The following is a 27103-nucleotide window of genomic DNA, read 5'->3' as shown; positions in this document are numbered from 1 at the left end:
TGCGCACACAGCACACAGCACACAGCTCACAGCTCACAGCACACAGCACACAGCACACAGCACACAGCTCACAGCTCACAGCACACAGCACACAGCACACAGCACACAGCACACAGCTCACAGCTCACAGCACACAGCACACAGCACACAGCACACAGCTCACAGCACACAGCACACAGCTCACAGCACACAGCTCACAGCTCACAGCACACAGCACACAGCACACAGCTCACAGCTCACAGCACACAGCACACAGCACACAGCTCACAGCACACAGCACACAGCACACAGCTCACAGCACACAGCTCACAGCTCACAGCACACAGCACACAGCTCACAGCACACAGCTCACAGCACACAGCACACAGCACACAGCTCACAGCACACAGCTCACAGCACACAGCACACAGCCGTGCAAGCAGCACCCAGCATCCCTGGATGCGCCCATCCCCTGGTGTGCTGCCTGCTCCCTGCCCAGCCCCGTGGGACGTGTGCGCTCTCGCTCTGGGGTGCAGTGGGGAATGCTGGATGCTGAAGGGGTTCCCCAGCAGAGCCGTGGGGCTGAGGATGTCAGGACGAGGTTGAGGTTTGGTGTTGCAGTGAAACCCTGGTTAATTTTATGTTTCGTTGACAGGACGACTGCTGGGAGATGAAGACTTGCAGCATCGATGGCACATTGGGGAGTGCTGCAGCTGGAGGTGGGGAGGGCTCAGCCAGCCCTGGGCCCCCAGATGCTGAATGGTGCCTCTGCCGAGAGTGCTGCCCTGCCCTCCCCTGCCTCGAGTTTAGGGCAAAATCAGACTGTGCAGGGGCAGAGCAAGCAACCTCAGCTGGGAGCTGACACTGCTCTGTGACAGTCAATATCAAACTGTAAATAACTCCCATCCCCTGCTTGTTCTCCGGTCCATGACGCGCACTGTGCCCTGCAGCACCTTCTGGAGTTTAATACCTGGGCAAGAAAACCACAACCAATGGGGAAGAAAGGAAGGAAAATCTTCTGCTTTTCATTTGTTAAGCACAGGTTGCGAAGCGATGCGCTGTACCTGGTCAGCAGGAGAGGGAGCAAGGGCCTCGCGTTCTGTGGAGCTCCGGATCCGCTCCGCGCTGGAGCCGGGAGCAGTTCCCAGGACATGGGCTCTCCTTCCTCAGGTGGGATCCCGCTGGGGCTGCTTGTCCCTGTGCCCAAGCGGCCTCAGCATCCCCCTGTCTCCTCTGGGCAGGCACCAGCGCCCCTCCAGGCACTCAGCCTGCAGTGCTGGGATGCGGATGCTCTCTTCTTCTGGCTCTTTCTCTTTCATTTCTCGTTTCCCAGCATCACCACCCCCCCTCCCGTAGCCATTCTAAATCATTCCTCCCCCACGCCTGTGTTATCACCTCACATGTCAATACGCTGCTGTGCCACCCACCCCTCTCCTCACTGAGCTGCACGGTAACGTTTCACACCCGATAATGTGAGGCAATTAGTGAATGAAGAATAACGTGCCTACTTATAAGCATGATGGGTCGGGAAGCATCACACGGGTGGATTGCACGGGGAGGATTAATTGCTTTTCTCTCAAATGACTCCTAGTGTAGGAGAGTCCATATGGAGAGAGAGGAGGAGGAAGAGATGCTGCGGGAGAAACAAAGTCTCTGGTCCTAGTGAGAAGCGTAAAGCCCAGTGCAGCTGAGTGGGAGCTTCCCGCTGGAGCTGGAGCCTGTGGCAGCCAACGGGTACCATGTGTGGATGCATCACACGAGGGCTGGGGCTCACAGGAGAGCAAGGAGGGGGTAGCACGGGGAGAGGGGGGGCCAGGAGCTGCTGGAGAGAAGCATGGAGCCAGGCTGAGAGAGCTGGGGGTGTTCAGCCTGGAGAAGAGATGGCTCCTGAAGGGGAGACCTTAGAGCAGCTCCAGTGCCTAAAGGGGCTGCAGGAAACCTGGAGAGGGGCTTGGGACAAGGGCCTGTAGGGACAGGCCAAGGGGAATGGCTTGAACCTGCCAGAGGGGAGACTGAGATGAGCTCTTAGGCAGAAGCTCTTCCCTGTGAGGGTGCTGAGGCGCTGGCACAGGGTGCCCAGAGAAGCTGTGGCTGCCCCATCCCTGGCAGTGTTCAAGGCCAGGTTGGACACAGGGGCTTGGAGCAAGCTGCTCCAGTGGAAGGGGTCCCTGCCTGTGGCAGGGGTTGGAGCTGGAGGAGCTTTAAGGTCCCTTCAACATAAACCATTTATGACTCTATGAAAGCACCTCTCCAGCAGCAGGGAGCTGCTGGCCTGGATGTTGTCACCCTTCCCTGGGGTCTGACTGAAGTGGCTTTGGTGCTTTGGGTGGCCGAGGTGGCCGGGGAGTGTTGCACAAGGCACAGGGCTGGCTGTGTCTGTGTGAGAGCATTTCCTTCATACTAAGTGGTTCTCATTGGGCATTTCTGCTCTCTCCAAGCCTGAGGTCCCAGGAATCTGCACCATGAGCTCCCCAGTGCCTGTGCAGCAGCGTGGGCTCTGGAAGAGAAATAAAGAGAGAAGCAAAAGAGGTGAGGAGCGGGCCAGAGCTGGAGTGAGTGGAGGTTGCTGTGTTTGCATTGAGCTCCTTATGTGGTGGGACACAGCTTTGGAGCACTTTGGACTTGGCCACACCGTTATGGATGGCACCTCCTAGCACCCACGGGACTGAACTTGGAGACAGCACCTTGGGCTCCATCCCCTTAACCCTTTCCCAGAGGCAGCCGGCTCATTTCCAGCCTGTCCCTGCTGTCCCCGGGGTGGGGTTGTGTTATTGCAGCAGTGTCCCCCCGGGAAGATCAATGCTTCCCGGCCCCGGCCGCGCAGCACGGCACAGGAATTCCCCAGCAGGCCGGGGCTTGGCCGGTCTGTTTGCTTTGGGTACAGCCCCGCGGCACAGCGGAGCTCAACGCAAATATTTGTACTCCGGGTAGAAAAGGAAATGATAACAGTGATTGGAGAGAATACATAGGAGTAAATAGAAGTAAATAGAAGGACACCGGGTCCCCCCCCGGGGCGCGCAGAGGCCGGCAGTGCGGGATGCGCTCCGGGGACCCAGCGCTGGTTCATTGGCTGTTGCCCGGGGGACGCGGGGCCGGCGGGAGGTGCCAGCACGGTCGCCAGGGGGCGCCGTGGCGCAGAGGCGGTGCGGGGGGTGCGGGAGCGGAGGGTGCGTGGCCGCCGCTCCGCGCCATGGGCAGCCCCGTTGGGCAGCGCCGCGGGCGGGGGGCGGAGGAGGACAGCGGGGCCGCGTAGGGACGGCATCGCCCCGCCTCCGGCCCCGCGAAGCCGCGGCACCTGTTGCTGCCGCACTCCCGCCTCGTCCCCGGCATGCGGAGCGCCCGGCCGGGCCGCGGGCTGCGGCGGGGCGCGCCGTGATGGGCGGCCGGGAGCGGGAGCGGGGCTCGGACGGCGGCGGCGGCGGTGGTGGTGGCTCTGCCCGCAGCCGGCAGCCCCCGGCCGGCGCCCTCGGCAGCGCGGGGTGCTCTGCTCCGCCTCGGCTCTCCGGGCACCGGCGCCGCTTCGCTGATGCCGTTCTCGGGCGAAGAGCGGAGCCTGCAGGGGATCTACAAGCCGGCGGGGCCGGCGGAGGGCAGGGCGGCCGACGGGGCGGCCGTCTGTACCGAGTGCTACACCAACCGCTCCTTCGTCTACGACGATGGCAGCGCTCACAGGTACCCGCCGGCGGGGCTCGGACCGTGGGGGTCGCGGTGGGGTGTGAGGGGGGCGTCGGGGGCTCCATGTGCCGCCGTCGTGGGGAGCTGCGGGGCTGCGGGATCGCGGAGCCCCCCGGGCAGGGCCGAGGGGAGCCCATTTCCCCCGCCGTCTGCTCCCGGAGGGGCCGGGACCCGCCGGCAAGACCCTGCCCCCGGTCCCCCCTCCTGTAACCGCGCTCAAGCCGAGCACAAAGTTTCCGCACCGCTCGCAGGGGTCCCCGCGAACGCCCCTCCGGGCACCGCGGCCCTGGGAACGGAGCGGTTGGAGGCTGCCTGGGGACAGGGGATGCTCGGAAGTCCCGAGTTGTTCCCAGTCGCATCCTGCGTGGGAAAAGGGCAGACGCAGCCCCTCTGTGGTGCCTGCACGGGCTGGGGCCCATGGGTCGGGCAGGGTTTTGGAGGAACCCTGAAGCCTCCCCGAAGCCAGAGGACTCAAACGCACAGAGGTGAAAAAGCCACATTTCCACAGGCACGTGGCAGCTTTGGGCTTGTTGTGTGCCAGACTTACAGTGTCCTGTACGAGGGAGGGGCTGTAGAAGTGAAGAGCTGCCCAAAGGGGAGCACGAGGACTTGGTGCCACTGTCCTCTCATGCTGACCTGTCCCACAAGGGGATGAATGCTTGTTGCTGAAGTATCCCAGCTTTTCCTGATAACTCCTTTATATTATCATTGGTCTGGTTATATTTACTAATGTGGCTCTTCTGTCTGTCACACTCATCAAACATCAGCTTAAACAAGGCAATGAAGTGTGTATATCAGTTTCTTCTTGGCAGATAAGGACCTTGCCTGGGTTTGTGCCCTGGGCTGGTCAGCTGGAGTTCTCCATGTTGGCATCTCGCTGTGATTTAGTAACACCATCTTTTGTTTCTAAAAGACCAGATGGAAAAAGAAGGAACAGTGTATTCAGTGCACTCCATAACTTCCAGTACATTGCTACTGACTGGGTAATCGATAAAATCCTTGAATATTGGTTCTTGGGATTAAATCCCTCATTGTTTCCCTGCAGTCGTCTCTCATGGAACAGTGCCTCAGGAGCCAGGCCCGCCTCACTCCTGAGAACACCATTTGGTTGCCTTGGTCATGCCAAGGTGGCTGCAGAGTCCCAGTGCCTTCAGCAAACCCCATTTTGCAGCTGTACTTGGTGTGTTTGCAGAAATGATGTCCTTGAACATCACTGAACGTGTCTGGGGGGGTCAGGGACAGGCTGGAGATGGCAGTTGTGGAGGGCTCGGACTCCAGTATTAAGGGACAAGGAGGAGCTGCTGAGCTCAGGCAGCAGTTACTGCTCCTTATACTGCAGAACTGCTCAGGGTCATTTAACCTCATCTAATGCACAACAACGAAATCCTTGTCCAAAGGTCTTCCCGCCTGTCTCTCGATCTGGATAGACGACCTTTGTTTTCTAGTTTTTATTATAGAGCTCAATGTGTTTCTAACCCCCTCTGGCTCCAGAGAGGTTGAAATGCTGTTGTTTTCTGTGGCTTGCCTTGCCTTCCTCTGTGTTCAGCCCCTTTGCTGCCCTTCCAGAGATGTTAAACAAGCTGGTTGGAGCCGTCAGGACTCTGCAGCTTTGCCCATAGCTGCCTGTCACCTGAGGCGTGTGCGAAGGGTACGGGAGCCAGGGTGGATCTGAGCAGCAAAGATGTGTAGCACATCCAATGTACGGTTTGCTACGTGCTCAAGGGGACTTCAGCAGTGTTGGCCCCGTTAAAAGAAGTGGAAGCCTCAATTATCCTCGTGCTGAGCAAATCTAGAGATGGCTCAAAAGCTGTTGAAGGAAATCACATCTTATCAGTTGCCTGAGTGTGGAGGGGAGGTGCGGATGCCTGAGTGCTTTCTTCTGTCCTTGTAAGGGGACAATGGTCCCGAACGTCCCTTCCAGTCGGAAAGAAAGGGGTTAAGAGTAAAAGCAATTGAAAGTCTGTTTGGAGAGCAAATACACGTGTCTGGCACCCAGAGGGTACAAATAACCTCAGCTTTACTTTCCTACCTCGTGGGAAATCGGTCACTGTTTGTACAAGGAGCTGGTTCATCACTTCAGGGAATACAGGATTTCCTCTGGCCAGCAGCTCCTCTTCCCCTGCCTTGCCCATGTAAGGGCACTCTGGGAAGAAGCAGTGATGGATGAGTGGCCATATGGAAGAGCTCATGCAAAAATACCCTGCACAAGGAAGGGGCCCGCGGGAGAAGCAGGGATGTGTGAGAGGAGACGTGGATTTCCCATCCACTACCTCCATTATATGGCTTATTTAAGAAGAAGAAGATGAAAAAAGGTGGCATGCACAAGGATACCTGGAGAAGCTGCTTGGGAAGATCCCGTCTTTGTATTAGACGTAGGTGGCTTTCCTCACGTCTGTTTTTAATGCCTGTTATGGGAGATCTGTCCCCTGTCTGTTAGGCTGCACCTCTCTGCTTGGGTTCAGTGCTGCTGTTTATACTTGGAGCAAACAGTTGATGTCCTGTGCTGAGCAGGGGGGGTTTGGGCGCCTTGCCATGGATTTGGGAGTGGGATGTGGAGGGGAGGTGGGTCCCAGCTGGAGCATCTGCTCCAGTGTTGGAGAAGCAGAGGATGGGGTCTTAAAGCAGCAACCAGAGGGAGCTGTGAGTGCTGCAGGCAGGGAAGGTCTGATTGTGGTTATCCACGTCCAGGTAGGTTTGATAGGGGATGTCTCAGCCTGAGCAGCCAGGACAGGCTGTGCTTTCTGGTGTAACAATCACAGCCAGATGTGAAGCAGTGGCAGCAAGGTTAAAAAAGAAAGAGAAGAAAAAAGCATTGGTTAACCGGGATTCTTGCTCAGTGTGAGCACATCAGGGCCAGGATGTGGATCTCCCATCGCTTCTCCTGCCACTCATGTATCAGATGGACTGCCTCAGTCCAGCACACGGACAGTCCCTGCAGCTCAGAACCTGTTGTGGTCTCTTAAGTTTTCCATTCTCTGGGAGTGAATGGGAAGATGCTTTCTGGCAGAGCTTGCACTAAACTCGGCTGTAGCTGCTTAACCAGCTCATCCAGGCAACATTACAGACGTTTATGAGCTTCCCAAAAGTCGGCCTTGTGGATTGCAGCTGTTGCTGTGGCTGCCTATGGGGATCCTGGCCTCACTGTTCCAGGAGAAGCTGCAATAGGGAACCATAAAACTTCAGGGACAAGCACCCTGGATCTCCAGAGCATAGCAGAGATAAGGAATTCTGCTCTAGTGTTCCTCGGTTGATGAGGAGAGGGAAGCATGCGGCTGTGATCCAGGGCTCGATGGGACTGTCATCAGGTTGTGCTGCTAGAACTGCCCCAGGAAAGCACCCACCAGCACACTTGGGGCAGTGGGGACAAGTTTTGGGACCCCCCCTGGTGTTCTCTTTAATGAAGGACCATGACAGGCCCAATGTCCTCCTTGCAAACTGCCTTTGGGCTCTGGCTGTGTCAGCCTTGGCTGGAGAACAGCAAAGTGGGTCAGTGCCTGTGCTGAGGGCTCTTTCTGCCCTGCAAAAATATTTACAGCATCTGTCTGAATCCTCCCAGTCCTCCATCCGAGACCTCGTCCTGACCTCAGTGCCTGCTTCCCAAGTGCTGCCTGCGATTTGTTTTGGAGCCCGTTAGCGTTTCTTTTGCAGCCGTGCCAAGCTGTGCCGGAGTGTGGAACATCTCATTCATTCTTCTTGGGAACAAACACAGGCCAAGAGCCACACTAGGGCTGAGCCCAGGCTCCTCTGGTGTCCCTGGTGACAGGGACAGAGAGTGCAGAGCGACCCATCCCAGGGCTGTACCTCTGCAGCCTGTGAAATCAGGATCCCGGTGTTGTGCCTCAAAGGTGTGGATGGATGATTCCCCAGGATTTGCCCAGTCCCTCTTGAATGTATTGGTACTTGCTGCCTCTGCAAGAGGATGGGAGTTCTCTGATGCAGCTGCTCTATGAGAAAACGTGCTGCTTTTCCTCTGTGCCTGCTGCCCTGTGATTTCCCTGGGTTCCCACAGCTCTTGTGATGTACTTGCTGCCTGGTCGTCTGCTCTGATTTCGCCTGCTTTTCCTCATGTCTCTTTCCAGGCTAAAGACTCCCCCTGAGCTGTTTGGTCTCTCCTTGTACAAAACACTTCATAACCCCACAGTTATCCCCATTGCGCTTCTCTGTGCCTCATCATCTCTGAAGAGGGGAACCAGAGTGTGTGTGGCTCTGCGGTGGATTTATCTGTGCTATCGTAGCCTCTTCTAATGCTTTGGGCTTTGGCCACCACTGACAGTCAGCTGCTGGCTTTGTAGTATTGTCTGCTGTGACTTTGGCTATTTCTGAGTGCTGGTTTGCAGAGCCTGTGCAGGAAGGTGGTTTCTCTCCCTTTTGGATTAGTTGGCATTTACTGATGCTAATTTTCACCTGACATTTTGTCACCGGGTCACTCAGTGCTGCAGGGTCCTCCTGCAACTGTTTGCAGTCAGGTTCAGGGCTGACCTTCCTGGCTCATTTGCAGTCATCACCATCCCTTCTGGATCCATGGAGCAGCAGAGAGCTCAGTGGGAGCCCACAGATGATGTTTGTTCCCCTTCTGTTTGCCTCCTGCCTTTTAATCCAGGAGTCATCCCGCTCTTTGTCCTGCGCATCCTGGTCTGGCAGTTGGGCTCAGAAGCCTCTTGGGGAGTATTTCTGTGAGCCTTTGTACTCTCGGGCAGTGCGAAGGCTCTTCCTCCTCCCGCGTCTCTCTGTTATGTTCTGCTTTCAGCAGAGGGGAGTGTTCTGCAGGGGCCTGGAGCACGTGGAAGTGTCTTCTCCAAGCTTCATCCCAGCTGCTCACAGCAGCCTGGGACCGTGCCGAGGGAGGATTTTGCCAGCAGATCTTTAGTCAGGATTAGCAGCCTTTTTGACGTGAGCCTGAGAAATACTGGGCAGTGGCGAAGATGGTGGAGGGTTATAACAGCCTGGGGTGAGGGACTGGGGTACAGCCAGGATCGTGTGCTGTGGGATGCTCCTGTCTGTGAATGATTCTGGAGTGTAACGAGCTCTGCCTTGAGAGCGTCTCCTTGCCCATCCTGATGGGAGCTGGGAGCAGGTAGCGTTGTCCTGCTTACAGCTACCAAGGTGAGGGTTTGGGCTGGTTCGCAAGGGTTAGAGGGTGACTTTGGTCCCAGGTAACTCCATGGGGGGGGAGGAGCCCCAGGAAAAAAGAACAGATTAGGCAACAATGAGAGGACAAAGGACTTTTAAGCCTTGCTTTAGCTGGAGATGAGCTTTTCCGTTCCCTGGGCTGGAGGAAGGAGGGCTGCTGCTGCCTGTAGGAGGGTGCACTGGCAGGACCGAGGCTGTGATGGAGCCTTAGGATTCATAGGGACTAAGAAGGGTCCTCGCGGTAGAACTAGAACTGGCCAAGACCCACTTGGCTTTCTGGCCTCCCTCATGATGCCAATTGCTGAAACTGAGACCCAAGGGACAGCTGAGGGGTAAGTCTGGGCATTGAGTGTGGCTGCAGGGATAAGCGGTACCTAATGGCTGTGAATAGAGGAGTAGCTAAGGTGTGGAGACCTGCTCTGGTGTCAGAAGGAATTATACTCCCCTTCTTAAGCAGGTGATAGCAGAGGGTTGTCTATTGGCTCCATGAACAGAGCCTGAGGCTGTGACAAGTGAATTGCTCTCTTTTTGCTTTAATGATCTGTTTAAGTTTAAGCTTTTTCTCTGTTGGCTGGCATGCATCACGAGCCTGGTGTTATCCCTGTGTGCAACAGCACCCTGCCATTAAAAGCTGTGTGATTCCCAGGGAATTCTGGTGTGCACAGCCTCCGAAATCCCCAGCGGGACTGATGAGACCTCCCAGTGAGGGATCGCTTTTCATTTCCAACAGAGAGAGTCCCTGTTGCTTGATTTGTTGAGCACTAGGGATGATTCTGCTTTTAAATGAACTGCGTGTGCTCCCCAGCTGCTCACAGACCCAGCACCGTGATAAGGAGAAGAAGGGTCATGTCCCTGCTGGGGAAGGGCTGCGTGCTCTGGGAAACCTGCTCCTCAGCATATAGCTCCTTCAAGGAAGACATAGTTTAATGTTGTAATCCATAAATAGCCCTGCAGATAGCTGGGTCAGGAATTTCCCGGCAGGGTTGGTGACCTTGGCTCTGCAGGCTCTGGTCTGGCTTTACCCCTCCTTCCGAGGTTGTTCGGGGCTGAGATGCTGGGGAGGACACTGGGTGCTCCTGAGCCTGTCCCTGGTGGGAAGGGTCAGGTTGGGTGGGGGCTGCAGGCAGAGCTTGGCCAGAGTGTTGTGCCCAGCCTGTCCTTTGGTGCAGGTCACTGGTGTAAGCGGTTTGCTTCCAGTGGGGAGCTGAATCTTCACCTTTGGAGGAAGGGAACGGAGTGAGGACCCTGGGAGACCCTTGACCAAGGATGTGGGGATGGGGAGCAGGGCTGTGGCCTTAGGAGAGATGGGGTTGGTATGTTGTGCTGCAAGGGATCATGTGAGCTAATTTGCACTCTGCACATGCACTCAACAGACTAAACCCATTACAGATGGATGGTTGTGCTCTGGTCTGGCTCTGATGGGGAGTGGGGAGCCTGGCTGGTGCTGTCCTTCCCCTCGCTGTGGGGATGTGGCTCTGCTGTGAGCCGGGTTAGGATGTGTCTGGTCCAGTGGGTCCTGCCCTGCACCAGGCACCAACCAAGGGCCCACTCTGCTCCTGTGCTCCTTGAATTCCTCTTTCTGGTCTTGTTGCTGTCTCTCCCCAGCAGATGCTGTGCTCATATCCCTGGCGCTTGGCACCCCAGGGTCCTGTGTGTGCAGACACAGTGCTCATGAAACCAAACCCCTGAGCATTCAGCATCACCGGGGAGCTGGAGCCCAGGCTGGTTCCTGCACTATTCACCACAAACGCTTTCTTCAGCTTCTTTTTGATCCCACTGGGGCTGAAGGAGCTGAGCTGCCTGCACCACTCCTGTGCTGCCTGTGCTGCTGTGGGATGAAAGATGAGTGAAAAGGCTTCTCAGCAGGGCTCTGCCTTGCCCAAGCCTTACCCTGTTGTACGAAGTGAATGTGTGCACCAAGCCAGAAGGAAATGGGGAGATGTGGGGTTGAATTGCTAATATGGGGTTGTCTAATAAGAAAAACCGGCTCCGGACCTGGAAGGAACAATTTCTACTTTTATCTTCTAGCAAGCAGCATTGGCAGCGGGGGGAAGGCTGGTGGAGCCTTGCACTGACTCACGCTTCCTGTTCGTTTTCAATGTGAAATACACAAAATGCTAATTTTGCCATGAGGCCTGTGGTGCTAAATTGCCTGCACTTGTTGAAAGCGAAGCGATGGATGGATTCGTCACGGGGCTCTGCAGCTCTGTACAAGTTTTGAGCAGCGTCAGCCTGTGATGGGGACACTTTTCATGTGGACAGATCGGATTTGGATGCAGGAGTTTAATGTGGAGGACTGAGCGCTTCATGTACTGCCTATATATGTGTGTGTGTGTGTGTGTGTTCTGCGGCTGTGGTACCCACAGAACTTGGGCTGAAGCTGCTCAGAGCATCTGGAAATCACGGCTTGGCTGTTATGATGGGCCTGGTCACATCCCTTGGAGCACTTTTAGCTCTTTGAATCAAAAAGTAATAAAGCCACAGCCATCATATAGTTAATAAGAAGCTGATAAAGCAATTAAGTGGAATGGAGGCGATTGCTTGTGGACACAGAGGTGTCTATGAAGTAGATACAATTATTTTATTAACAGAAATAGACTCCTTCCATCTCTCCCCGATTCCGGTTGCAATGATTTCTCACTTGGTTATGGGACTTACGCTCAGGAAATAGAGGGGTTTAATGCTGTATTTTTGGGGTAAAGAGCCCTACCACTTGGCCTGTGTGTGTACTCCTCCCCAAGGGGCCACACCATGGTGCAGGAGACCCTGGCTCTGGACATATCATCTGGGTGCCAGGGCTGTGATCTCTATGAATGGCATCAGGGTCACCGTGTGACCTCTGGGGATGGAAAGGATGGTGGGGTAAGAATCTGGGGCTCTCCCTCTGCCCAGCTGAGGTGTAGGTTAGCTGCTTTCCTTCCCTCCGTGGTCTTTGCCCTCCCCTTTGGCTGGGCTGTGTTGTGCTGCTGTGCCAAGAGTGATGCCAATGCCTGCAGCAGTTGTGTGTTGCAGGCACAGGAGGGGTTTCTGCCTTCCAGCCCATGTCTCCCCATGTGCTCGGGTCATTAAGAGACCCCACAGGGATGTCACTCAGAAGAGAAAAAGCAAAATGAGAGGGGGGAACTACTGTAACCCGGTAACCAGAAAAGCTGCGGGAGGAGAAACAAATAGGAGATGATTGTGTATACTTAAATAAATATAGAACAAGAAAAGGCAGAATTTCCTCTATGACTTTGCTCACCTGAAAGGCTCTGAGAGCCTGGCAGAGCTTGCCTTCACTTGATGGACTAGGGATGCAGAGCCAGACTCTGTTGGGTACCAAAGCTTGAGGAATAGTGGCTGTGCTTGGGATGGGGATGCTGAGATTGGACGCAAGGTACTTGCTTTCCTTCCTACACATCTGGACTCCCTGGACATCCTCCTGGGGAAAGGATGGAGTTGGGACAGACAGCTGCCAGCAGGACCTTGTATTTTGGCTCCTTTTATAGCCTGGAACAGTGGGAGAGGAGGGATTTAGGCTGTAAATCCCTAAAATCTGGGGCAAGAGTTTGCCCCAAATGTAGGTTCAATTGTTTTTTCTATTTGCACACCCCAGCCTCTAGAAGAACAAGAGGAAGAACATTTTGGAAGGGTCTTTTTGGTGCCGACAGAGCAGGGAGTGTCACTGAGAGCTTTGGAGCTCCCGATGGTGCCTGGCAGGTTTGGGCAGTTACATCACAAGGGTACCATAATGTAGGATTATGGATCTGTCGATGCCCCCAGGCGGTTTGGGACTGGTTTGTGATGGGAAGCAGGAGGATGCTCTGTGGTTTCTGTGGTGCACAGCATGCAAGGAAGCAGAAGAGGAACTTGGGTTCTGTCCTTCCTCTTCTTTGATATGTATTAGTCAATGAACACCATAAGCCCCTAACACACATTGCAGTGAGCTTCCAGCCGTGGAGTTTCCTCTGAGCAAAGCTGCCTCTTGAGTGCTGGGAACCTGCACAGGCTCTGATGAGCTCCACAGGGCCTGCGCGCTGCGGAGCCGCCATGGCCAGGCACAGCCCCAGCCGGCACTGGCACACGTGTGGGCTGCCGCTGGTCTCCTGCCTGCGTTTCCAGTCTCAGGGGATGGTGCCATCAGCAGCGCAGCTTTCCCGCGTGCCCCGGCTGGGAACACAGTGAGGGAAGAACGCACTTGCGACCAGCCCACGCATGAGAAAGCGCATTGAAGGAACCCAACGTTGGTGCGGCTCCGAGGCTCTTGCTATAGAACACGCTCCACGGGGCCAGCCTGCTATGGGGACTGTCTAGCTGCAGTTTAACGGTAAGGAGAGATCGAAGGGGAGATCTGGTTTGGGTCACGCTCCCCTTGATCCCAGTTCCCGTGTTCCCAAGAGGCTGAGCAGTAGGGTGTCCCCCTCCTGGCATGCCGATTGCTGCTGGGGAGCTGGCCAAGCTGGGGGAGAGACGGTGTCGTAGTGAGAAAGTGGAAGAGTGTTGAGGTTTCCATATGCTGATTACAACGTGCAGCTTTAATGGTACATGGTTCTGGAGGAAGGAAGGAAAGAGGAGATAAAAATAAAGCTGCAGTCCCGTATTTAGCTATAAATCACTTTGGGGTATTTTTTTTTCCAGTAGTATTTGAAGACTCTGCAATAACCAAACTTGTTCATGAATGTTTTATTTTATACCACTACTGTTTCGAAGAAGTAGCCGGGTTGCTGTGGCAGTTCTATAGCTCAGAATCCCTGTGTTTGGGAGGAGAGGAGGGTTGCAAACTCTCTGTGTCGGGAGATTGCTTTGCAAGGCAGGAGCAGTTTATTCTGAGACACTGATTTGAAACACGTCTTAAAGTCCCTGTGTAATTGATAAAGACCCTTTATCAAAGAGGTGCATGCGGTATTTGTCTTGCTGAACCTTCATTCTGAATGGTTTCTTATGTGAGGGTAAGAGAGAATGTATTCAAGATGTAGCTGCTACTGCGGATAGGAGAAGAACCTCGGATGCAAATACTCAGCAGAAATTGTGTTCCCAGAGGTAGCAATAGAATTGGCTTTTGCTACAATTTCTTAGTGCTGATAAAGGCCAGTGGTAAAAATTTGCTTCCTTTCATGAATCTGACACATGACCTGAGGCCAACAGAGGTGGATGAATCGGGTCTGAAAAGAACCATACCCAAAGCCCAAGAGACAAGTGTTTGATGAGAGGATGGGTAGATACGAGCCTCTCTAGCTTTCAGTGGATGCAGGGTAATGATGGACCTGCCTGGACCTCAGCCATGGGAGCTGTGGGGCGTGCAAGCCAGGGTGATAGCTGCGTGTAAAGGTGCCCTTTCCACATGGCAGTCGGTGTGGCCGTGGCTGTGCAGCCGTAGCTTTCCTCTGGGAAGCGAAACAAAACGCTCCTTTAAACAGGCACTTAATAATCAATGGAGATTGCTGTGTGTGACAGTCTCCTTCAAATGCAATTATAATCACCCACATTCGGAGTGAGGCACCTGGCTCCCCACTTTAAAGTATGCATTATAATAAGAGAGTGGATGATTTCTGAAGTTTATCTTTTCTCTCTGTGAAAGTCCAGTTTTGGGATGCTCTCCTGGCCTCACAGCATTGAGATGTCTCAGCTGGGCTAGAACTTTGCTGGAGGTGGCCTGGAGAAAGTACATTTTTGGCATAATTTATCATAGTTAAGCTCTAAGTTAATTGTGGCTTTTTTAGGGGGGATTGGATTAGTGTTAGATCCTCCTTTGCAACGTGAGCTAGAGATGCTCAGCTAACTTCTGTGCTTCTATCGTTTAACCCAGAGGGAGTCCTTGAGTTGACAGGAGTTTGGCTTGATTTCCCCTAAAGACCAAGTTTTGGATCAATGGATGTCATAGAACAACTTCGTTGATACCCAAGGCCCTGCACAGATGCATTACTCAGTGCAGAGCTGCAGTGGCTGCAGTGTGCATATGGCAGCTGAAAGGGATTGAAAAGCTCTGGGGGTGTAGAATTAAGTGGCAGATAACATCAGTGAAAATCATCTCAAGTGCTGAGAGTGAGCTGTCTTGTCTTCTGGGCTGTGTTCAGCAACATGCTGGTTGCTCTTCCAGAAACTTGGGAATGACAGCTGATGGGGTCTTTGGAACCTGGTCAGCTGGGAACTCACTTACAGAGGTTTGAGTTGTTGAAGGTAGAAGACAGTCTGTGGAGCTTCAGATCCCATCTCTGCAGCCAGCAGTGAACCCCCTAGATGTCTGCTTATTGCCAATTTAGCATTCAGCTGTTTGAAGTTCTTTTGCCTGTATATAGCTGATGCAGTATGTACTGGAGGCAAAGCTGTGGGAAGGTGGTATGAGTGGGCTGGAGCGGCTTTGGGTGAGACCCTTGGAAGTGCAGCTGACAGGAGTTGGAGCCTTTCATCTATTTGCCTGCCTCACACTCCGAAGTTATATCTAAGAGACTAGGAATCAGCTCACTGCAGAGGTGCCTTGTCTCCTCTTCCAAGTTCTCCCTGTCCTTCCCACTTCTGAAATTGGAGTTCCTGGCATGGCATGGATAAATGTCACTGGTGAAGGATCAGGACCTGTGATCTTGCCTTGTGTGTGTGCATTCTGGCTTTCCAGCAGTGAATGGCTGCTTTGCCTTGGAAAGTTTCAGCTTAATCCTGATCTGCTATAATTAGTAGCTCTAGCTAACATGGGGAGCACTGTCATAGCCAGGTTCTGGTTGGTAAATGTGGTTTGAAAAGGAGACCAAAGGCAAGCTGTTAGCCCTCTGAAATGATAGTTTGTGAGCTGGTTGAGTTTCATCTCTTTCCTGTGTGGCAAGGCAGGTTGCATATAGCTGGCCATATGCAGTTTTCCATGTCTGAGCAATTGCCTCGCATCTCTCCCAGGCACTGTGATCCCCCATCCCTTGATCAGACACATCGGCACACCACGGGATGGGTGACATACCCTCCTGGCCGCGACACTTGGCAGCTGGACATGACTGACTCATCAGTGTTAGCGGTTTCTCATTTAATACTGGGGCTGTGTGGATGATTTAAGCACCGGCAGTCCAGAGGGGAGGTTGTGCTGCTTCTGCCAGCAGAGTTGTGGAGCCATCACCTTGGCTGCCTCCCATCCATACTTTTCGTTGCGGGGGGAGGCTGGGGGTGGATCTGGGCTTGGCTGCCAGCTGTACATCTCTCTTGCGAGCAGTTTTATTTCCTCCTGCCGATTGGGCTTTTCCATTGGCTCCTCTTGCTCGCTCTCTGCTGTTTGCCTGCTGAGGAGCGAATGTCCTGCGCTCGGCGCTGCCCTGCGCGGCGCCGGCCCCTCGCCTGAGGCCGGCGGAACCCCTCGTCACCCATGCCCCCGGGGGAAGCGATCTGCAGAGGGGGCACCGCCGCCTGCCCCGCAATGTAACTGCAGCCGGCGGGCGGGCAGCCCCTCCCGGCGCGGGGCGCGGGCTGCGCGGGGCCGGCCCCGGAGGAGGTGCCGGAGCGGGCGGAGGGCGCGGGCAGGGCAGGGCAGGGTGCCCCCCCCATTGCCGCTACCCCCTTCTCTCCCGCAGGCTCTCGTCGCCCGGCGGCTGCGGCGGCGGGGACGGCGGCGGGAGCCGCAAGAGCGGGGTCATTCTGGACATCGCCGCCCTGAAGATGACGGAGCTGGAGTCCGAGGTGTTGCCACTGCCGCCCCGGTACCGCTTCCGCGATCTGCTGCTGGGGGACCAGTCCTTCCAGAGCGACGACAGGTTCGGGGTGTACCTGGGGGGCAGCGGGGCGGGGGGCACACACCCACCGGCGGGGAGGAGGGAAGGGGACAGACACGCACATGCATGGCGATGGGGACGCATTCCCGGGACCCAGCGGACCCCGCTCCGGGGCGCGGGGCGGCCGCGGAGCTCTCCGCGGTGCTGTACCTCGCCCGGAGCGGAGCTCTCCGCGGTGCTGCCGGTCAGTTCCTGTCGTGGCGGGCGAGGTGGATGCGGACACTGGGGTGCGGGAGTGTCCGGAGTCTGCGGGCATTGGGGGGTGTTGGCAGGAAGCAATGGGCATGTCCGGGCGAAGTGGCACGGGGTTGGTGGGCTGGGGATGGAGGTCACAGGGATGAGCGTGGGTATGCCTTGGACAGTAGGCACCAGGAATATGGGGGTGTTCCAGGGCTGATGGACATGCTGAAGCTGCTGGGCATTGGGAACTGTGGGTCTAACGGGCCATCAGACGTTAAGATATGTGGATATTCTGGGCAGTTTGTTGTGTCTGTGAGTCCTGTCAGGGGTTGACAAGGAGAGAAAGGGATCATTGTCTAGGAGATGCATGGGATATAATTGGAGAGGTGAGAAGCTGGTGGAACTCCCTGTTAAGCCATATGCAGAGTTTGGGCTGAGCACATACATTTATTTAGGAGGCAAGGCTCATCCAGGCTGTTCTCAGAGGCTGTCTTTGCAGCAGAGGATGCTGATGGGAGCAGAGTAACTCTAAAGAGCTTCTGTGAATATGGCACAACTCTCCCTTCCTTGGGATGCGTAAAGAAATGGCCTTTATGGGTTGCTATTCCTGGCTGACTGGCAGGGATTTATTACCATGTTGAGTGAGCTAAAGCAAAAGGAGAAATGCCATGAGTGGCAGTGAATTCCATGGGCAAAGCAGTTAAATGAAGAGGAACAAGAAAACCCTTCTTTCAACTCTGTTCATATCATAAAAATCAAGGAGCTACAGTGCTGATGGGGAATCAGTAAGATTGTCATCTCTTCCTACCAATTAATTGCATGATGTAAGCAGAGAGATGTAACTCGTGTTGAGAAAACCCTTCCGTTGCTGGTGAGTTAGCGTTTGGTTGGCTGCTGTGTATTTGATACACCCGCATCAAGGCTTTTGTGCATCTGTGATAAAAGGCAATTGAATTTTTTCATATATGCACTTGTCGTGCAAAACCAAACAAACCAAGACATGGACTTTGATATTGTGGGATTTACAAATGTTCTAAAGAAGTGTTCCTAACTTTTATAGCTGCGTAAGAATTGGTCTGTCCAGAAAATGAGTCTATGTGACCCTCAGGATTTTAAATCCCAGATTTCCTTGCCAGGCACTTAAGCATTAATACAGTTTTATGGCATAATGTGAGAGGTTAATAGGAAACTCCTGCTGAAGAAAATGCCTGGGTTTCAGAATGGTTATGATGTGGCTCAAAGTTTGAAGTTTAGAGTTTTAATAGTTTTCGTATTTAAGTATTTTAATGGATCTGAAATACAGAAAATGGCAATTGCAGATTGTGGTTTTCCTGCATTTCTCTGGTCTATCCCTTAACCTTCATTTTCATCTTGATTTGAGTGTTTCTGATTCAGAACCTCTCCCTGGTTTTAGTGTGGAGATACTCCGGATTATTCCGTTAAATTCATTAGCCTTGTTTCCCAAGATATCTGTGTTCCACTGGCTCTGTGTGCTGCTATCTTTAGTTGCTTGACTCCCCTTCACCTAGAAAATACTAAAAATTTCACAGTGTATTTGGGAATGCAAATCTATGAGCATACATTTGCTACACACACAAGGTCCTCTTGACTTCTCTGAGAATTGGGATAAGCCACCACCGTAGGCTTTTGGAGATGTTGGTGTTAGGCCTCCGTTTCAGTTCAAGTCATTAATGATACTGGGACCTTATAGATAAAGCAAGCTCGCTGGTATAATTAAGACTAGTCGGTTAGTCTGTTCCAGACCAACTGAATAAGGAGCTGATTCAGGCTAACAGAAAAAAAGCAGGCAGCCTTTTGGCTTTGCTGTGCTTATAAATACTAAGCAGCTGAGAGATGTGCTTTGAAGTTACAGCACTGACAGGAATGCGTGGAGGAAAATTCCCCCATGTAAGCAGTATGGGGAACTGTGGATGGTAAAATAGAGCTCGTTGGACTTACAGATGTAACACCAGAGGAAAACACCCAGAGCACTAAATATCTCATTTATTTGTAAAAGCAATGCTAAATACATTAGCGTCTCAAATATCTGCCTCTGAAAAACTCCCCTGGAATGATAGTGTGCTGATGAAAGCGAAGAGGTTTCTGAGGTCAGCGGGAGACTAAAAGGATGGGAGGCTGTGGGGGAATCCAAGTTTCGCTGCTTCTGGGGATTTAGAACCACTTCTGTTAGAGATGTATTAATCCATCCTCATCACTGAGGATGCTGAGGAGACACCAACACTTGGTCTGAAGTAAGAGAATGAGGTAGTGCTGGAGCCTGAGGAAACAAGAGCTTGGTAGAACAAAGAGATAATTAGAGAGCTGTGGTACAGCAGCAGGAGAGAAAACATCCAGATAACCCACAGAACTGCAAGAATTAATCAGTGAATATGAGGTGGAACAGGTAAAATAAGCTGCTTCTAATTTACTTGTAGAATGTGAAAGGTGAAGACAGTCAGTTAAACTAAGTAGGGCTTAGTCTCTGGCAGGTAGACTGACATGAGAATTACAATAATACTTTGAATGTTGTGTGGAGGATGGTAATAAATCAGCCAGGAAACAAATAGGAAAAGGCCGCCTAGAAGAGGGATGGGGGAGGTAAATGGATTTGTGCAACAGAGAGAAAAGCCTCATGACAAGAAAACCTAGAGTTGTCAAATGGAAGTGCTCCTTCCAAGGTCTTATTCATCTTTGGAACTCAGTACCACGAGGCACCTGGAGGGCTTTGGGCTCAGCTGTATTTCAGTGCCATGCAACTGTACTTACATACTATGCTTGACATTTTTGCAAGGCAGGTCTTTATGCTCTAGGAACAGGATTAACCGTCATTGAGATCTACATCTCCAGAGGGTACAAACTACTGTCTCAGGGCATAACTCTGACTGACAGGGGCTGAGAGGGTGATTTCTCCTTTGGGAAGGAAAGGTTCTCTTTGGGAACCTTGCAGTTGCCTCAGTGCTTTGGCAGAAGTCCTGACTGGTTCTAGAAGTTTCTTTCCCTCTTTTTGGAAGGTTCAGTCAATGTCAATACCGGGATAAAAAGAGAGCTCTTCTGCTTTCCTATGAGAGTATTGCATTTCTTATCTCACTGATGTTCTGTTGTTGTGGAAGTATTCATAGCCACTGGAATGTAACAGCAAAGAGGCAGAGTTAAGATGTTGAGCCTGTAATTAAAAGAAGGAGAGGAACCAGGGACAGGAATACTGCTGCTGCCCTGCCACGTACTTGGGACATGATGACTCCGGGAACAGGAATCCTCTGTGTGATGGTGCCTATGTGTGTAAGAGCAATGCCAAGGGCTGCTGGTGGAAGGGAGAAGGAGCTCAATGCCGCATCCCATCGGGGCTGCAAGTCTGGGCTCTCTATGGAAGGCTTCTGTTCTAAAGTGATACTGGTATTTGCTGATTAAAAGCAGCTGAGAAAACACATCTGCTGAATTGATAAATATTGTTTTGTACCACAAGCTGTGGCATCCCTTTGATCTTTGCTGTCCTGACTACGGCAGTTTTTGATCTCCTGCATTCTCTTTTCTTGGACAGTGCTGACAACTGGGTTGGGGCACGTATAAAAAAAGCCCACAAATGAAATTAAACCGTATTCTCAGAGACGTGCCATGAAGAGCTTATTCGTCGCCTCATTTAAATAGTCTGAATGCTTTCCAGAAGATTATTGTCAGAAGCCACAGTCCTATTTACAGTAGCTAGAAGTAATGGATGTCACTTTGATTAAGTGCTTTTTTTTTCCTAGGCTAATTATCAGAAAAGAATCATTTTGATGGGTAAGGATGTTTGGAAAAGCTGCTTGAGCAGAAGAATTCAGCAACTGCTCGATAACAAATTTAACATCTATTTCAAATCAAAGATTTTTCAGATGTTGCATAACCCAGAAAAGAGGCTTTTAACAACTGGGGCAAGTTCTGCTTCCAGGTCAGACAGGTTTCAGAAGCTCCTTTGTCTGTTAACTGACATCTGGTCTTGGTCTCTTCAACTTGTCATTCAGCATGGCTCTGAATCATGGGTTGGATTATAGCTGGCACAAACAAACCAGAGTGCTGAAGTATCAGCCTTGTAGGAGCTTACCCCTGCAGTTTTCATGCTAACATGCCCCAAGTGACTTCCTCATCAAATGCATCATTACATTAATGGATCTGGGCAGTTCTGTGTCCCTGTGTTAGGTTCTTTGAATATGTCTGCGGCTGAATCCCTGCTTCATTGCCATTTGATTTAATGGGCAATATTTCTCATTTTATTTGGAAGATGCAGATGCCAATTTGAAAATTCCAGTTTGTGTCCTGAAGTTAGAGCCATTTATTTCTGTGATGGGGAGGTAGTGGCCAATATTTTAGGCTCTGGACTGCAATGTCTCTTCAGGCTGCACCATCTGTGCTTGTGAAGGTTTGTACCTGGATTTAGGAGATCCGGCTCTGATGCCTGTGTGCCACAAAGTCCCTTGATGAAGACTCTTCATCTCCCAGCATTCTGATCCCTTGCTCGTGGAGGCAGGATGGAGGTATTTAGTGTCTAATAGCCATTCCCTCAACACAAGTGTTAAGACCCAGTCTCCCACCAGCCCTGTGTGCAGAATCTCTCGAGGGCTGACTCAAGGCTGATGCCTGAGGCCAGCTCCAAACCAAGTAATAAATAACACTGGTGAAGACGGTGGGATCTGAAAGTTACGTATGATCACTTGAATTGAATTGCTTCTCTTCAGCTTTTGCCACCTGGCAAAGCAAAACCAGGACATTTATTAATTGGATTAGGCTCTTCTCCTGAGTCAACACTTAGAAACTTTCTGGCTATCTGACAGTACAGAAGCAAGTGCTTGCTCTGCTCAGGAAGCCTGCAGCACTGACCCAGCTCCCATTTAGGTACTACCTAAGTTGTTGGAGAAGCTACGATCCATGAGTGTTGGAGCTTATGGGGTGGCCGGGTCCTCCCCAGTGAGGGGGGCTGCAGGAGGTCCTCTCCCTTAAGGGGCATTTGCATTTCCTTCTGTTTGTAGGCTTTTTCTTTTGATCTCAGCTATCATTCCTAATTGCAGTTTGCTTTTCATTGGTCTGAAAGGCTGCAGTGATGATTACTAGCGTGGTGTCTTAACTGAAGTGCCACTTGGAGCTTTTTAAATGGATGTTCCCTTCTAGCTACTGGTGTGCCGTTGAGTATTCATCTTAAGGCAGGAACCCCTGGACATCAGCAGGAATATTAGGAAAGTTATGAAAGTGATAGAATAAGAGAAGAAATGCATTTCTCTTATAATTCTATATATTATTTTATTAGAAAAGAGTCATTATTCTTTTCAGGGATATTGCTTTTACTGTCAGGAACGGACCTTGGCTAGCAATAAAAGTGAGCGCACGTAGCAGTCTGGTGGAATGAGTGGAGGTGTCCCTGGAGTGCTGCAGTATGTGCAGCTGCGCCCTGATGAAAAGGAAGAACAACATTGATTTTCAGTTATTTAGCGCAATTTAACACTATGGGCTCAAATTTCCATCCCTCCCTGGTGTATTTTCTCAGTTTATTTACTTTAGTTTTTATTAAATCTATGGGGAGGATGGACTTGAAAGTGGGAGTGTAGTGGTTTAAGTTACCTGAGAGTGCCTGAGTGAAAGGGAAAACACCAGCAAGGGGGGTATGTCCCTGCTGAGAGCAGTGGGGATAGTCCTAAGAGAGACTTACAGCAACCAAGGAGCTGATTTTGGCTCGTATTATGTGAAGCAGCAAAGCAGAAGGGAAGGAGGGGCAGCTCTTGCAATCCAGGGGTGAGGGCTTGGTCCAGGTGGGCACACTGTCACAGAGCACCTTGTGTGGCTGACATTGGCCCTCTGGGAAGAGAATCCATCACACTGGCATTTTTACTGCCCTGCACCAGTTGTACAGGACATGCAGAATGTCCAGACTGAAGAAATGGAGTGCAGAGTGGCATGAAAAATGTCCTTCCATGGTTAACTAGGGCAAATCTCCTTCCACGTGTTCTTGAGACCGAAGCCGGGTAGGGACATTGCCGGTTGCTCCAGCTGTGCACATGCCCTGGGACACTTTTCTGCCTGGAGCTCCTGTGCTCCCATGGATGGCTGCTTAAACTTGCCAGTACAGAGCAGAGAACAGAAATCCCACGCAAGCCAGTGGCAGAAGCTCGGTTCCATTGAAGATCTTGCCACAGATCTACCTTTTGTGAGGGACATGGGTCCCTTTTGCACCAGGGAAGTGCCATGGATGTGAGTCTGTCCACAGATAGGGTGAAGAAATTGTATATGCCATCACAGCAAACCCGTGTGTCTGCATAAATCAATAGGAGTGCTGCTGTTGGCTTGGGTGAGGGCAGGAGGTCAGGCTGAGACTGAAGCTGTCACTGCTGCTGTCGTGGCAGTATGAGAAACAACCCGGCAGCTGTAGCTGTAATTGCAGAGAACGCATTACATTTCCCTGCTATGTTTTCCCACCGCTTTATCTCATCACAGTTGCATCTTTGTTCTCAAGGGAAATCATTTATTGCCATTCTGAAGGTGGTGCTCATTCCTTTTCCTCTGCACAACCTGTTCATGGCTGACTGCGTGTGGGGAGCGTTGGAGCTCCGGCATCCCCCGCTTGCAGCCTTGGGGGAGATGGGGGCTCAACTCCTGCTGCACCATCACAGCCTTCTGCAGCCTGCCCGGGCCTCGTGCAGCTCTGCTTGGGTGTGAGCTGCTCTCTCGTAGACCCCTCTGTGGTCATGGTAAAAGAGATCACCAGCAGACCCTAAATACATTGCTTAGTAAATCTGCGCCATGCGTTCGCTTGTAAGGCACAGCATCTCAGAAACTTCACTTTGTGGTAGACTGCGCAGCAGAGGGGTTTAAAGAGGAATAAAAAGTCTGAAATTTGAATCAAAACATCTCTGTTTCTAGGAAGTTCCACCAATAGAGAGGATTAATTCTCTATTGTCTACTATTTTCAGCTGTTATCAGAAGCGATGTGAACACATTGCCTGCTGAAGCCCTGCAGCTAGCGCAGATTTCCTTGCCATGTTGCATTTGCCTCTGCTCCACTGGCACTTGCTTGGAGCTGTAGCAAAGATGCAGAGCTACCCAGTGTCTGACCCTCGCTCTGTGCTCCGCCATCGTCAGTTTACTGAGCCACATTTCATGTCTACTGTTGTCAATGGTTTCTTTGTCAGAGATGATTTTTGCTGCTGCTCTTTAATAGTACTGTGGCAGAGCCCTCTTGAGGACAGCATAGACATGACTCCATCCAACATCCATGACAACATCCAACGGAACTCCCCAAACCCAGGGCAAAATGATGATTTTATTATTCTCTCCAGGACACTTTGGTGTCACCGGCAGCCTTGGAGCTTTTGGGGGTTCGTTATGTATGTCTTTTATGTAGCTTTGCACAAAGCTGACTGGTGTGGTGTGTAATGTGAGATGCTGGATACGCTGTCTGTGGGGTGCAGGGGTTGTAGATGGGGTATGTCTGTGTCATCAATCGTGTTACAGCAGCTTAGCCAAGGCTGGAGGCTGAGACCCTCCACCCAGCCTGATCCTGCCTTGGGATGTGTGATGGTCCTGAGGAAGGTGCTGTCATCCTCCTGTCTGCAGCTCCTGGAACCCTTGGAGTTAGGTGTGGATGTGCAGGTTGTATCCCCTTTCCTCACATGATCCTTGCTCTTCTTCACACTGCCTGTTTCTTGGTCCTGATTTGCAGAGGCCTGTGGCAAGTTCCTCACTCTGGGCTGGCGCTTGCTCCTCTCCTGTAACACCGGGAACGAACACGGATGCTGTCCGTCTGCTCTGCTCTCTGCTCCGACAGCAGGGTTTAAGTTTCACTTTCAGGTGGTGTGAAACCCACCACATCTGCTGGGACTGAGATCTGCTGGGTTTTGTCACGTCTGGGGGGCAGTTGCCGCATGGTGGACACTCGCACTCTCCGCTTTGCCGGCTGCAGCTCCTATGGGGCATTTGCTCCTTGTCCAGGCTCGGAGCTCCTCGGACCCGGGCTCCAGCCCACAGGCTCACGCAGCCTCCATCCTCCATCAGTGCAGCTCACACGGCGCCTTCGGGGAGGAACCGTGGGGGAGTGCGGCAGGGAGGCTGCGGAGCGCGCCGGTACTCCAGCGGCTGTGTTTGGATTAGTGACTGTGCCGTGCTTCCTGCAGCCCACGCGGGCTCCCGCAGGAGCAGCAGCGTTGCTTTGCAGATTTAGCAGCTACCTTGAGGCAGGAGCAATTGCTTTTTGGGCTGCGGGTAGAGTCATCGAGCCTCGCCGCGTGCCTGCGATCTGCGCCGGTGCCGGCTGTCGGCGCAGCCTTTGCTCTGGTTCAGTTTTGCTGCAGTCGTTTTCTGCCTTCAGATCGAGACGAGCAGATTTAGTTCGGAATTGGGCTTTCTGAACGCCGTGCTGCTGCTCTGGCCTGGCCAGCCCTCTGTGAGCTTCGGCTGTGGGTCAGCACTCAGCACCCATCACTGGGGTGCCAGGCGGTAGCTGGAGCATGAAGCACAAACGCCGTGGCTCAGTGGCAGGGTACGTGCTTGCTCCGTGATGGCAGGAGCTGTCAAGAGAAACGTCTCCTCTGTCTAGGAGAGAGGAATGTTTCTGGGGAGCAGGTGGTGAAGATGTTTAGCAAATGTCAGCTTGAGACCTTGCCATCCTGTGGGCTGAAGTGACACTGCTGAGAAACGTGTAATCCTGTCAGAAAGCAGCAAGAAAAATCCACCAGCTCTGTGTTTACGAGCAAGGCAGGCCTTTGCCAAAGGTGGGTGGTTTTCCACCCCTGAGACTCGTGGAATGAGAGCTCCTCAGAGCAGTGGGAATCCTGCTCCAGCACATGCGAAGCCTGAAGGCAGGAGCTATTGGCACCGGGCAGGGCATCGCCATCCCCCCTGGACAAAGCCTGCCAGCCTCTGCTGACCCTGTGCCACAGCTCCTGCCTTCTCTTCTGGGTTTCTTTCGCTTCCTTGGCTCCTTTCTGGGTTTTAGGAAGAAGCAGCCTCTGAGCTTCCCCCTTCCTTTGCTCGGGAGCCCGGAGCCTCGCTCTGCAGGGGCGGTGGGAGGATCTCACCTCCTTCACATGGAGCGGGGACCAGGCAGGGGTGATGCCAGCCGAGCAGCTCTGGTGTGATGCAGATACCTCCATCTGATGAGTAAGGCTTGGCCTTGCACCTCATGTAATTTGGGTTTTGACAGAGCTGGGGTAGCTGGGGCTCTGCCAGCGCTGCCATTCATCGCTGCTCCTGACGTGAGATGTCTATTTTAACCAGAGACCAGGCAGCTTCTGCCCCGCTGCAGGCAGAGAGGAAACGAATGCGCTCAGTTTGTAGATTGTCTCAAGGCTGGTTCAGCTGAGTTCGTCTTGTAACTATTACCATTAGGACATAATCATCTAGCCAAGCCATGCTGTATTATATCTGAATGCTTTAATCGATCCCCTAGAGCTATTTAATTTGAAAGTGGCCTTCTTACTGCACACAGTGTGCTATTCTGTATATGAGCAAAAAAGCTTAACCAGAAAGGTTTCCTGCAGATGGGTGCTCAATGCAGTTTTTCAAAGCTAAAACACTCGCGCTTTTCCTTTCAGACCAACTAGGGATGTGATTGCGTGACTGGGAGTGGGGAGAGCTGTGGAGACGCAAAGAAACTCCTTTGCCCAGTGTCCACGTGTCAATGTGTGAAGCACATAATTACATCTGAGCTGGTAGCCCCATATGGGAGTATTGTTTGGAAAATATCTAATTTCATAAAATGGGTAGTAATTGGTTATTAGAAGAGACTTTAATTGAAATAATTGGCATGGCCACTAGTGTGCTAATTTAATTTGGTATTTGTAATGCACAGTCACAGTGTTTGTTCAAGGACAGAGAAATGGGTATTAGGTGGTGCTTGCATTTCTCAGCATGAAGTTACAGCTGGTCTCTGGAAAGACATTTATTTGAGCAAGCTATTTAGTCACTGTTCCTGAACTCGGAGTTTGATGATGGATTTGCTTCATTATAGTTTGATGCAATTACACCCACGCTGCTGAGAGTGAAGGCCTCCTCTGACACTTCAGTTCTCACTTCAGATGACTTGAGTGGTCTTTCTAGTCATGTGGAGCAGCTCCACCTCTCTGGCACAAGGACATACCCTTGCTGAGGAGCTCACACACATATGTGCATGAGTGTGCTCACCCACGTGCTGGCACACGGGCAACAAAGGGGACGTTCTTCTTTCCTGTACACCCTTTCATCCCTGCTTGCCTGGAGTTCCTCAAGGCCTGCGTGCATGGCAACGGTTCCGGCTCGGTAAATCAGCACTGTGAGGTTTTCCCACTGGGAGAAAAGCTTTGTAGTCTCATCCCAGAGTGGAGATCTCTCCAGTTGCCATCTCAGAGCTGTTGACAGGGGTTGCCACGAGCTGGATGGCTCTGCTGCAGGAGCCACTAATCTGTTGGGTCACTGAAAGTGTT

General features: G+C 52.3%; 1 protein-coding gene across 2 annotated transcripts in view; it reads left to right on the top strand.

Annotated features, from left to right (window-relative positions):
* Window positions 1-3505: 3505 nt before the first annotated feature.
* KCNT1 (potassium sodium-activated channel subfamily T member 1) overlaps window positions 3506-27103 on the top strand; it is a gene marked incomplete at both ends in the record, with an annotated part of 75477 nt that continues 51879 nt past the window's right edge. The window contains 2 exons of one of the 2 annotated variants that reach the window (XM_080630747.1): window positions 3506-3651; window positions 16308-16494. In XM_080630747.1, the coding sequence (XP_080486873.1) occupies window positions 3506-3651; window positions 16308-16494 (333 nt within the window). Of the gene's footprint in view, window positions 3652-16307; window positions 16495-27103 lie in introns of those variants that run through there. The other variant, XM_080630750.1, reaches the window with a different exon arrangement.

This window comes from Psittacula echo, assembly GCF_963264785.1.
Source record: "Psittacula echo genome assembly, chromosome: 16".
NCBI classification, from domain to species: domain Eukaryota; kingdom Metazoa; phylum Chordata; class Aves; order Psittaciformes; family Psittacidae; genus Psittacula; species Psittacula echo.
The sequence above is the reverse complement of the archived record's forward strand: the minus strand, read 5'-3'. Positions and strand labels throughout refer to the sequence as shown.